Source organism: Sylvia atricapilla, chromosome 6, assembly GCF_009819655.1.
Source record: "Sylvia atricapilla isolate bSylAtr1 chromosome 6, bSylAtr1.pri, whole genome shotgun sequence".
NCBI lineage: Eukaryota > Metazoa > Chordata > Aves > Passeriformes > Sylviidae > Sylvia > Sylvia atricapilla.
In genome coordinates, this window is record NC_089145.1 from 40054792 (window position 1) to 40067885 (window position 13094).

A 13094-nucleotide genomic window follows, 5' to 3' on the forward strand; every position below is an offset into this window, starting at 1 on the left:
TACTCTTTTTTTTTTTTTTTTTTTCCTGTTTTGTTCTCTTTTCTTAAAAAATATTTTTGTTGTAAATATCCCCTGGTACAAAGGCTTCCAAGTTGTGATTCTCTCCACCAGTGTTGCATGGAAACACCCAAATAAACTCACCTTGGAGGAGCTTCCTATCTGGTTTGGTCATGGAGTGAGGACAGATGGAGAGGCAAAAGCAGGGCACTGTCTGCTGACACTGAGCAAAGAGGGGCAAACCTCACCTTTAGCACTGGACACCGAGTGTTCCCTGGTTGTTAGACCTGGCAGGTGGGGGTGAAAACACACAGGGATGGTGCAAGGAGAAATCCAGTGGGTGTAAGTGAGGGGTGTCCTGTCAGTGTGCAGAAGCATGGGTTTACTCCAGCATTTTTTGGATTTAGGATCAAAGGGAATGGCTTGGATGGAGTGCCCTCCTCCTTAGTCAAGGCTAAATCAGGCAGGTCTGTTACGTTGTGCCTCAGTTGAACCCCCAGTTCAAGTGGCTGACAGCAAGAGCAGGAAGAAAGCTCCAGACTGAAAATTACCACAGAGCTGTAGCCACCTAGGAACTGATAGGAGCAACCCCATGTGTGTTGCTGTGTGTTCCCTGTACAAAATGTTCCTCCTTTTTCTGAGAAGCTTTTAACAAGTCCCTTGTTTGCCACAGATGTTTCCAGTTTTCCAAAGAAAAGCTTTTCTTTCTGTGCACAGTTCTGGGTTTTGCTGGGGCAGGAGCTGTTGCAGGTCCCTGTTCCTCTCTGTCATCCTGATCATGAAAATTTTAAGGCCAGGCCTGTGTGACTGCTTCTGTAAAAACAGAGAACACAGCAGCCAGTGCTCCTGGGATGCTCTGAGTGTATGCATTATGCATAGATGTACTGATATTGTCTTGGTTATGTGATCAAATGCATTTTTTTTTTGTGTACTACTCCTGCTTCCTTCAGGGCTTGGTGATGTTCCCATTGAAACTCTCCCTGATTTCCATAGAGCAGAATCAAAATCTCTAAGACGAAAGTGGACGCACAAAGGCAGCATGAAATGTGTAGGAAAACCAGAAATTTGGCATTTGGAACGTTTCCATTGTTCAGACAAAATGACTGTTGTTTGTTGCTGTTGTTTTTTAACACCCAGGCAGACAGGATGCAAGCAGTACCTCTATATTTCACACCTACATGATGTATTTTATCCAATTTTTTTTTTTTCTTGGGTGAGCTCGGAGAAAATGATAAGTTATTCTTTCTACTCGGCAACACTGCAGAGAATTCTTGAATTATTTATTTCATGCATTTTAGCTTGGTGTGTTTGGATGCCTGTAAGCTAACTTTGTAACTGACTGGGTGTTTGAAATTTCTAAATAAATAGTAGTAGCTTGAAATACCTTACCAGAAAAAAGAGGTCACCCTTCTTCTTCCCCCACTGTCTCCTCTGGGGAAAAAAAAATAAATTAAAAATCCCACATGCCTCGTTATGAGCAGTGGGAAGTTGATTTGTAAAACAGATGCTGCATAGAAGTAATTGAGTTGAAGTTGCTAGAAATATGTATATGCTACACAACATCTGCAGATCTCAAGATGTATTCATTATCTTTCCAGAATTTAGATTGCAATTATGGGCCCTTTATTTAAGTTTCCATGGTGATGTAGAAAATGCTTCCCCCTTGTCCTTTGCTAATCAGGCCACTTGTGTGTTTGAATGGTGATCGTTTTCCTCTCCCTTGGGTTAAGTTACTGTTATTAATACAGAGATATTAAGTTGACAGGGAGCTGTCGGCTGCTCAGGCAGCGATTCAGCAGCAGGAGCACCAGGCTTTTGCTGCAGATTCCCCAGTGCCACCGTTTAATTAGCCTGTGTGCTTCCAAATGTTTGTGAGGAATAGCAGCCACTGTCATAACAAGTGATGCAGTTGTGCCTTGGGGACTGGGGGAAGTTGAAATCAAAGTCAAGCAGCCAATAATATATCACACCATGCCATGCTTCTCTCCTCCATCCCTTCACCCTTCTCCTCTCTTAGCAAAAAGGGCTCTGCTGTGTTTTGTAGAGGGTTGCAGGTGGGTCAGTGCCCTGACAGGAGCTGTCCAGGAGTCCTGCCCTCCACATGGTCTTTGCAAAATGGCTTGTAATAATCAGAATTTCACATTATGTTAAGGCACATTTATCTGAGTTTACAGCCTCACGCCCGTGGGCCCAGGATTTTAATATTACAGTTGTTTGAGAAAATGCTGAAAGGTGTGGTCTAATTACTGAAGATGTTATTTCACACAGGATTTTTAGAAAGTTGTTTGAGGGGAATGTGGGCTTTTGGTTAAACTGTGTTAATTTTTTATTTTTATCTTAATCACCCAAAAGATATACCCGTGTTAATAGAACTTTATAGCATTTGCTGAGCAGTTAGACAAATTTTGTAGAGCGTACATGAGCTGCAGGTAGAAATGCAGGTATTAGGCTGAAAAAGAATGTTTATTTTTATGTGATTTGATTATTTGACTCTAGCCCATTTAGGCCATGGGGTTGTTACAGCCTGAAATAATTTTTATCTAAGAAAATTTCAAAGAAGGTTATCTTTAATAGCTTACATAAAAGTAATCAAATTTTACGACAGCTGGTCACCCACCATTTACAAACTAATGTTTAAATTTTTTTTGCTTTTATTGGAGTAGGAACACAGTTTTTTGCCTCCAGCTGAGAGCAGTTTTCCAGCAGGAAGACCAGGCTTGTTGTCTGGCACATCAGACGAGAGGGTCAAAGCTGCCAGTGTGGTGGCATGAAAGGAGTTGGCTTCTGCTGGGATCAGCTGGACTTGGTGCTCTGTCCTGGGAGAGGAGTGCTGCCTCCTCTGCAGCAGCAGGCAGATTCATGGAGCTGTGACTGCAGTTGCCATTAAGTTTATACTGCAGATTTTTTATTGACCTAGCAGAGTATGTTAAAGCAGCTCCCAGTTTCCTCACCGGAGGGTGATGTTAGGTTTAAGATGAAGGAAGGTGCTTTCTCTCCTGTGAAAGACGAGGTTCACTTTCTTGGTAAAGTTTAAAAAGTTTAATTAAAAGACAATAGAGATAGAAAGGGTTAAAATGGCCAGGTACTTGGCATTCAGCTATCATCTTTGGAGGTACCCTTTAAATACCTTTCCTGTTTTGTCAGCCTGTTGCATAGTCATAGATCATTATGGATATTCATATTTTTCTAGGAAATGTTTAGCATAGCCACTCCTTGAGTCTGTCTTTTTAGAGCACGCCTGTTTCTTGGCTGTGGTTTTATTATCACCTCCAGCTTGGGCCTTGGTCCATACTTTCTTCAGATGGGAGATGCTGCCAGTTGGCACATCAGTAGCAGGGTCTTCATCACGTGTTCACTGGGTTATCCCCACCAGAAAGACAGTTCACTCGTAACTACATCAGCTACCACTACTACCATGTTGAAGTTTTTGTTAATAGCAGAAATAAAAGCAAAGTTATTTTAACATTATACATATAGCATTCATATTAATATTTGTGAAAAAACAACTTTATAGTATGCATTTGTAACACTCCCAAAACAGGAGAGCCTCCCTCTTCACACGTTTGCTCAGCTGCTGGGCTTTGCCATGGAGATTATCAAAGTGAGTCCTGGCAACCAAATCATGCCCTTGGTGCTGCAGGATGAGCAGTGGCCTGACCAGATGGGCTGTTCACACAAAATCCCCTGCACAGTGACTGCTGCCATCCCACAGCTCCCAACATCCTACTGCTGTGCTCCACTGGTGCTGCTGCCAGGGACATCAGCAAAACACCCCTGTGTTTCCACCCTGACCAAGCCAGCCCAATTTTATACAGGATGTATATATAATATATAGCATGTCCTGTGCCCTCCTTGCCTCATCTGGAGGGTCCTCAGCACTGATGAGGGAATGGCCAAACCCCATCACCTAGTGCTGGCAGCAAGAGGGCAAGGGCAGCATAGGGATAAGGATAAATGCCTTATCTTCACATTTAGAGGTTATAATTTACACTGGTCTCCAGAGCTCATCTGCTGCTGCCAGATGGAGCCAGCAGTGCCTGCTAGCCACGTGCCATATTTATGTGGTCGTGGCACTGCCTTGAGCAGGTTACCTCTGAGCTGTTTTTTTTTTGCACAAGAGAAGTTCTCTCCCCCCTTAGCAGGGGTTGGGGGGGAATGGAAGCATGAAAAAGTTTTCAAGTCCTTTGTTTACTGCTTTGTCTTTGCACATGCAAGTGATTTTTACAAGTGGTTCTTCTGTGTGATGTGACTTTGTGTTTTGCTTTGTTAAATATCTTCATTAAAAACAACCAAAAATAGGTTAACATGAAGAGTTGAGTGAGGTCTGATAATATGTAGATGATGCTGATACAATATGATACCACCAAGCTTTCCAGAGGTTTGGAGAAGCAGGTGATTCTCAAGGTCATGCCCCAGTCCTCCCAAAATACTTGGTCATTTTTCCTCCCCAGAGGGTGCAGCTGAGGGTCAGAAGTGTTCTGTGTCCTCTGGCTTCTTGGCCAGGAGCAGCAGACTGGCTAAAGCCTAGGTTGTGTTTTTCTCCCAATGAAGAGATACGGGGAGGACGAAGAACTGGTGGCATCTTCAGGCAATAACCATGACGTGATTTGAGATCTCTGTGTCATGGTCACTTAGTTTTTGACCAGAAGTATCTGAACAAAAAGTAGGTGTGGAGTGTAGATTCCACTTGCCCTCCAGCCACAAGGAGCACAGGACAGAGGTGTTTGGATGCAGAGGTACTGCTTGCATGGAAAAAGGTTGAAAAAGTTGCAGTCTGGGATCTGTACCCTCAACACAGAGAGGTTCTTTTGCTGAGGGCAAGAAGTCCTAGTTGTCCGTTCTTTCTTACTAAACCCGATTTCCTGATTTTACTTGCAGTTAAAATACTTAGAGGGAAGTGTCCAAGGCTTGCTGAAGTCCATTAAGATATTTCCATTAATTGCATATTGTTATTGAATTCTGCTTCCTTAACCCACAGGGATTCTCATGGATTTTTATTGCAAGTTTTTCCAGAGTAAAGACTGCAGGAGTTGGTTGTAATTATTTTTTATCTGTGTCACATAAGTCATCTCTTCAGCAAGCCTTATAGCAGAAGCTGAATGTCTCTTTTTGTAACAACTTCACAAACACAAGGTGAACATTGAATGAATTATGCTGTATCATTTGCCAGTGCATATGCCAAATGTCAGGCAATGACAGAAACTAAAAATTTATGTCACAGAAGGCAAGAATTTTATGATCTTTCATGGACTAATGTAATGACTCTTTTATACAAACAGAGATGAAATGCATTTAAAAACACAGCTATTTAGAAAATTGGCCTGAACACATTCTAAAATCTGGAGAAGTTCATTAGAGGGAAGAGCCATAAAAGTGCCCTTTGTTTTTAGTTCAATAGAAGGTTTTAATTTTGAAATATAATTGCTTGAATTTAATGCACCCTCCAATTAGATCATTTGAAGATATGTCACTCCATCTATCTCTTCTTGTACAACAGGGTGCAGAGTTGCTCTTGCTTCTATTTCCAGAAGTTGCTCTTGCTTCTAGTTCCAGAGGTACCTAGCAGCTGCCACCATCACAAAACATAAAGATTTGTGGATGTAAAGCCATCACTGTCCCCCACGGGTGTATCACAACCTGTTCCAGCTGAGCAGATCCTCTGGAACCTTTTGGAAGTGCTGAGCCCAGACTGGGATGGTGGCATGTTCAGACTTTGCTTGAGACTTCTCTTCTCCTTGTGTACTCTTAGCAGACCTTTTACACATATTGCTGGTAGTTTTAATTTCTTACATAATCCAAAATCTATGGCAAACTCAGGCACGGAGTGGAGCTGAGCATCTTGGAGAGCCCTGAATAACTCCTCTCCCACTCAGACTTGGCATATGGCAGAGTCTTCTCACATTGTGTTCTTACAGGAGAGCTTCCTTGACCCTCTGCTTGTTTTCACTGTCATGACAGTCTGCACTTTGGACTCGTTTAGCTTTAACTTTTCACCTGTTAGAAAATCTTTGTAATAACCTGAATAGATCTTGGAGTGCTCACAGCATGAAGGAAGTGTTGGGATTTGGAGGATGCTCTGGGGAGCTGAATGGCTCGAATGCCAGCTCTGCCCACAGCCTCTCTGCAAATCACCCTGTTAATAAAGAGCCTATTTTAGTTCTGGAAACATGGAGCCTTCTCAGACTATTACCCAGCATGTGGTAAATTAAACAATCTTGGCCTGATTGCATAATGTCACTTGAAATTTAACATCCTTTTTCTCTTTAACCCCTAAAATTTACAAGCCATTTTTGTTTAGATTTATTGTAATTGGATAATGATTCTGCTCCTTTGAGGCTCTTCTAGGAAGATTTTAGCACTCTTTTGGTGGCTAATCTCAAAATAACCAGGGGCAGGAGCACTGCCTGGTCTCCCTGTGGGTTTGTCTCAGTGCAAGAGGTGCAGGGGTGCTGCAGAGTGGTTAGGAACTGGGTTTGTAGCAGGGGCCAGGTAAGAGGATTGCTGCTATGTGAGGTCAAATATGCCTCAGGCCCACTAAGCAATAGCTCTGCTCTCTGATAGGAAAAAGGGATTGAAAAATCACTGCTTGTAGCTAGGAGGATTTCAAGTCCAGAGGTACCTAGGTCCATACCAAAACCCTTTTCTTCCTCTGGATTATACTTAAACAGGTTCTTAACTTTCAGCATGAGTATGTATGCAGCTTAAGGAAGGGGTTTAATTTCTTTCAAATAAGAGAAGTGCCTTTTTTTTTTTTTTTTTTTAATGTGTGAAAGTGCAGTGATTCCTTAGAGTTCACATAGCAAACACAGCTTTGGTCAGCACAGGCAACAGCACACATAAATTCTTCTTCTGTGTTTCGTGCTGGTTAATTAACTGTGTGGTGTTAATTTAGCAAAGTCTACCAGTCCCCACCTTTTAACACTGGCAGTGGGTTTTCGGAAGTGATGAGACCTCCCAGGACATTTTTTTGGCACAATAGAATGATTCATAGAACTGAGAATTGAAAAAAAAAAAAAAAAAAAGGTACTGTAAATTAGCCAGAACATTTGCCTGTCAATGTGAGGAGGGACTGCACAATATTTTTCCAGCCTGGTTTTCAGTGTTTGATGTGTCAAGCATTCCTTGTATCTTTGGAGAGATGCTCCCAGTTCCTGTTGGGGTTCTCTTTGGAGGTCATGCTCATCCTTTCATCTGACAGTTTTTTCACAGCCAGTTCTCCAACCCTGAACACAGGATTTTCTGATTTATTGCTGATTTCTGCTCCCCAGTATCCCCCCTGCCTTATTCCTGGATTGTGAACATGTGACTTGAAAGGGAAAGTTTGAGAGACAGGGTTCTTCAGAAAAATCACGATTTTCATTGTACAGTACTATCTGCCCTTAATCTGAGAATTGTCTGCTATTGCTCTGCAGGGACTCTTGGCTAATTAAAGTTCAGATAATGCTGTCTCAACCTCTGTCACTGATGCTGTGCTGTTTATTCACGTCAGGTATTCATAAGACGGTTGACATTTCCTTCCTTAAAGATCTCTCAGGTAAATTACAGGCATTTTACTGCTCTGACCTTTTCCTTTACGGGAGGAACTTTTGTTTTCAACGTTTATTTTGTGAATATAATGTCGGAATGGATGTAATTGGAGAGGTGTAGTTGTTCTAGTCTGTATAGTTGGTCTATTACCTGTAATGATCATCTAATACTGGTATTTATACATGATTATCTCTTACCAAACTGCTTTAAATTCAAAGAAAAAGCCAGACTGTTTCACTGATTGTTTTGGGTGAATCACCTTTTTTTTACTTCCCCTGAATACTACATTTGCTTTCCTAACACATTCATTTTGTGCCTGAGTCTCAGGGAGATGGCTTGCTCTATTAATATATTTCTGGAGTTCTCCTGTTACGGGTAGACTTTTATGGCTTTAATGTAGTTTTTGAAAATTCCTCTATTATTGATCTAGATATTATCCCAGCAGGAGTCAAACCCACAAGACAATTGTGTGAGGATAATTTCTTACTACAGAAGCATTTTATTCTGAAAGCCTGCTGTGTGGTGTGTGCTTTGATGGATGACCCACTGTTTAAATGTGTATTAGACATTGGCTTGCTAATTAAATGCCTTAAGGAGTGCCTGTATCCATTCAGTCTCAGTAAATGTGTGGAATTTCTGCTATTTTATTTCTTGCTTATGCTTTTATGTTGAGTTCTTTCTGTTTTCTGACTGTAGAGAAAAAGGGGAGTAATGGCAAAAAAAAAGTAAGATTACTTTCTACCCTCAGTCAAGACTTTCAGCTCAGGGCAGAAGTGAGACAATGAGGGCTCTCAGCTCAGAACTAGGTCTGGCAAGTATGAGGAGCAGGAGAAGAGATGAGTTTTGCATTTCAGAAGGGAGTGAGAAGAGCACTCACCTGGAATTTGAGAGATATGAATTTGGATCCCTCTTTGCTGAAGAACCATCTCTCATGAGGAAGAGAGACATAATCACAAAGCTGTGAGATGCTCTCAGGCTTCTTGGTTGAAGTGCTTGAAGCATTTTACTGGGAGAGGGAGTGGAGATCGTTCATAGTTGAAGAAAGGGGATAAAGTTATTCTCCTAATTTCTGAGTTCTTAAATTGAAAGAGCAGCCAAGAAAAGGAGCAAGGATTTCTATTCACCTACAGGAAATGTTTCCTGAGTATAATCCTCACTCCTCTCATTGGAATTTTGTGTGTGTGTGTGTAGCAGATAAGCATCAGAAATAGTATATTTGCTGCTAAGGCCAGACATTTCTTCTACTCAGAAAGATTTGGGCTTTTTGTTCTAGGACACACGGATGTGTAGAGGATCATAGAGTGGCTCAAGCTGGAAGGGATTTTTGAAATTTATCAAGTCCAATCCGGCTGTCTTGATCAAGTTATTCAGAGCCACATCCAGCCTGGCCTTGAATATATCCAAAGGCGGGGTACCCACAGCTTCTCTGATCAGCCTGTGCCAGTGGTCTCACCACCTCAGAGTGAAGAATTTCTTCCTTATATCAAACCTAAATTCTCCTGTTTCAGTTTAAAACATTTCCCTTGTCCTGTCTCTACAGGCCTTGGTAAAAAGTGTCTCTCCATCTTTCTTGTAATCCCTCTTCAAATATTGAAAAGCACCAATAAGGTCTTCCTGATACTTTCTGTTCTCCAGAACGAACAATCCCAAGTGTCTCAGCCTGCCTTCCTACAAAAAGTGTTTCAGCCCTTAGACAATTTTTCAGACCTGCTCTAACAGTTCCATGTCTTTCCTGCATGAGCCAGTTTCCTCAAGATCCTGGAATACATCTCATCAGGTTCCATGGATTTGTGAGTGTTTGAGTCCCTCAGAGGGTCTCAAACCTGATCTTCTCCTAAGATGGGTGGGACTTCATTCCTTCAGTCCCTGCCTGGAGATTCACGGACTTGAGAGATGTGGCACAAGCAGCTGACAGTGAAAACTGAGACAGAAAAGTTGTTGGGCACCTCAGCTGCCTCCATGTCAGTTGCCACTAAATTCTTGATCTCATTTATCAGACAGGCAATAAAAACATTGATTCATTTAACAAGAGCAAACTAATGGTTTTCTGTTAAACACAATATTTAATACTATTTTCAAAAAATCAAATTTGAGACCAAATTTGAAAAAATGATTGTTCTTTAGTAGCGACCTTCATAGGAACAAACAAATGGCCCTTTCTGAGCAGGGGAGTGGACAAAATGACCTCCAGAGGCCCCTTTCAACCTCACCTCCTTCTGTGAAACCTTTAAACCCCAAATAGCTCTGTTTGCAAAGGGAATTGTTATGTTTTCATTGCTGTCATCAGCTCTCTGGAAGCAAAACTCATTCTTTCACTGTGACTGCTTTTTGCTTGTTTGAAAGAGAAGGAGGCAGAGTCTGTCTTTTCGTGTTCCTGAAGCAAGGCTCATCGTGAGATGCATTAGGAGGAGGAGTAATGTCCCTGGTTTTCTTCTGGAAGTGCTTGTTGAACACATCCAAGGCCAAATCATGACTTTTTTTCATCTATGTCCCTGGACATGTAATTATTTGTGCTGCTCCATCCAGAGAGCTCTCACTGGTGCTTTCAAGTAGAGAAAAGCACCGTGTGTTCATAATAGAGATTTCAGTGGTGTAGGAAAGGAATCTGTGATGTGAAGCAGAGAGGATTATTTTATTCTCATTAATGAAGCTTACTCTAGCCCATGGAGTACGTGTATGTAGGACAAGATGAATTAAAAGTAATAAAAGCAGTTAGGAAATTAGGTAACACATCTCCCCCCGGTTGTCCTTGGGAGGACAACTCAGCCCAAGCACGGGGTTTAGAGATTCCTGGTTGGTTTTGGAGCTGGTCATGCTCACCCAAGCTCTCAGGGATGGGTGAGAGGGTAATGCTGGCCTCTGTTATGTCTGTGAAGCTGCTTTCCTCACCAGCACCATGCTCTTGACGACAATGCTAACTGCTGTCATCTCCTCCTCCTGCACATGAGGAACTGATGATACCTGTTCATCAAGCCTCCACGGCACTTTTCTGTAGTTTGATTTGTGTTTTCATAGAAGAGATTGCTTTGGGGCTGCACTTGAGTGTCCCAGACACTCCACTGATACTTGCATTTTGTGGATAACTTCTTCAAGTAAAAGCAATGGGTTTCTCAGTTCAGGATGGGGTGAGAAACAGCCATGTCCTCTCCATCAAATGCTGATTTAAAGGTGATTGATTATTTTATAGTTTCAGTGCTGCAGGAAACAGAAACTGTCTATTGTAAGCACTGGGGATCAGGGAAAAGTTAAAAGAAAAATAAAAGAAAAGAGAGAAAGGCACATTTTGCAAGGGGGAGGAATTTGTGCTAATCACTCTGAAATTATTTTCTTGCTGAAAATTGTTAGATCTGGATGGACTAAGCCAACTGAGTTACCAAGACAACCTCTCCTATCGTGAAGATGACCACGTATCTGTTGATTCAAGAACAACAAACAGGAGTAAGGGCACTGGGCAGCACACAGGGCCTGGGATGGAGCCCAGAATTGGGGATGGTGTCAGCCAGTCACACAGGGAAGGTCGTCTGGAAATGGAGACAGCATTTGCCAACCAGGGATTGGAAGTAAATGATGCTACTGACAGCTCATCGGCTTGGAGCCCTGAGGTACAGTGGATTGTTATTTATTGCACACGGTGAAAGCTTTTGGAGGATATTTGGGGCCAAAAAAGGTTAGAGGAGAAATGAAGTGAAAAATTGATCAGCACAGCACAAGATGATGGTACTCCGTGTGTTTGTGTGCATGTCTGTATACCTCTTCCCTTGTGTTCCCCCTTTTTTCTGGTATTTAACCTCGTGCTACTAACACTAATTCACAGAAATGTTTTCATTGCTTGATTTTTGGCTGCAGTCTTTGAACTGGAATTTGAACTTTAGCTACCCCGCAGCATTTGGTGCCATTCAGCAAAGAGCCCTCCGTGGTGGCCCAGGCTTGGTCACTGGCTGTATGTGCAGGGTGTGTGTCCCAGGACACGGTTTGTGGTCACTAGGTTATATCTGTGTCCCTTTCCAGGTAGTTTCTATGACTTAGACAATGGGAATAATCTGAAAAGCTGGAGATAGCTGCTGGGGGTGGCCTGTGACCTGGCCAAATCACCATGATCTTGTCCCCATTGATACCAGGCAAACTTTTAGGGAAGGAGAGAATCTGAGTTTGCTTTCCCTTAGTTTTGCACTTTTATTTTGAATCCTCAAGGAAACATTTCAGATTTTCAGGCATTATAAACACCTCATGACTTTGCATCCCCCTATTCGCTCCTAATCCCTCTGCATGATGTGTTGATTGTCATTATCTTACCGAGGGATTAAATTTCTGGAAAAATATCAGCCTGCATCAGACATATTAAAAGAACAGCACAAAGGTCATATCTTCTGCCTGAGTTAAAAGAGAGCTGTGGAAATCCATACCTCTGCCAGACTGTGAGCAAAAAGGCTCTGAGGGAAGGTCCCTATCCTTGGAGCAGGGTGCCTGCAGCCAGTTCAGAGCTGGAAGGCAGCTCCTTGGGGCAGTTGCTCCAGCCCTTAAGGGGCATTTGGAGCAGCATTTTGGTCTTCTGCACAACCCAGCCCCACAAAAGGCTACACACCACATGGGAGCTGTGTGTGGCAGCAGCCCTGCCCTCTCTTTGCTGTGCTTCTGACACACACTGTTTGTCTGCTCATCTGAGGCTCATTTCTCCCCTTCCATGTCTGATGTGCTTTGCCACGGTTCACGTGTACCGCAGTGTCTCCAGTGTCCTCTTGTATTTCTTTGGAATGCATGGCTCATTTTACTCCCCACGTCTACATTTTAAAAATGCAAAGAAGGGTTCCAGCATACTGGAGCAGAAATGCCCAAGACACAGTTTATCTCTTACAAGCAGCTTCTCATTCAAAGGTATTGTGTGGATTAATGAAAGACTTTTTTATTGCAGGAACTAAATGTTCTGGCATGCCAGAAATGTCCAAGTGTTATTATGCTCCACTCAAAGGACCTCTCTTTAGAGACAGAAATGGTAATTTTATGCCCCTGCAGTGGAACCACAAGTACCATTTCAAGCCTTGTCCATAATTAGCTGCTCTTTCAGGTTTCTCTGGCAGAAATGGACTTATTTTACTTAGTGAAGTGGATGTTGGCTGTCCTGAATGACCGGGTTAGATGTACAGTATCAATCAGAACACTTGGCTTGCCTCTCAACAACTGTGCTGGGAAGAGGGAAAGAAGGAAATTCAGATGAAACGTCTAAACACCAATCTTTCTTTCTTGAATTCAAATTCAAGTGTCTGTATAACCAACACATTCACAAATCACTTGCAGCTCAGCTGGGCTCCAAAAGCAGAGGGGAATTCTGTCAACGATTTCCACAGAAGGAGCATATGTAGGTGTGCAGCAAACCTGCATGGGGGTGAGTGCTGGATAGAACAATGCTCCCAGAAAGGGCCAGTCTGTGAGGTCTCCAAAGCTTGGTTTCCCATGGAAAGATTACTGCCAAGGAATATGGCAGCTCTTTTTCCCTCTTTTCCACCAGTTCATGAAGTCTGCTCTGCAGTGGATCTGGCCACAGCTCTAAGAGCACAATTTTGGATTTCCTGAAA

The 13094-nt window shown here is 42.5% G+C and overlaps 1 protein-coding gene across 1 annotated transcript in view; it reads left to right on the top strand.

Annotated features, from left to right (window-relative positions):
* The window catches only part of SYT16 (synaptotagmin 16), a 37051-nt gene that overhangs the window by 9399 nt on the left and 14558 nt on the right, over positions 1-13094 (top strand). Inside the window, exon 2 of the mRNA XM_066322290.1 lies at positions 10870-11126. Coding sequence (XP_066178387.1) covers positions 10870-11126 — 257 coding nt within the window. The remainder of the gene's footprint in view (positions 1-10869; positions 11127-13094) is intronic.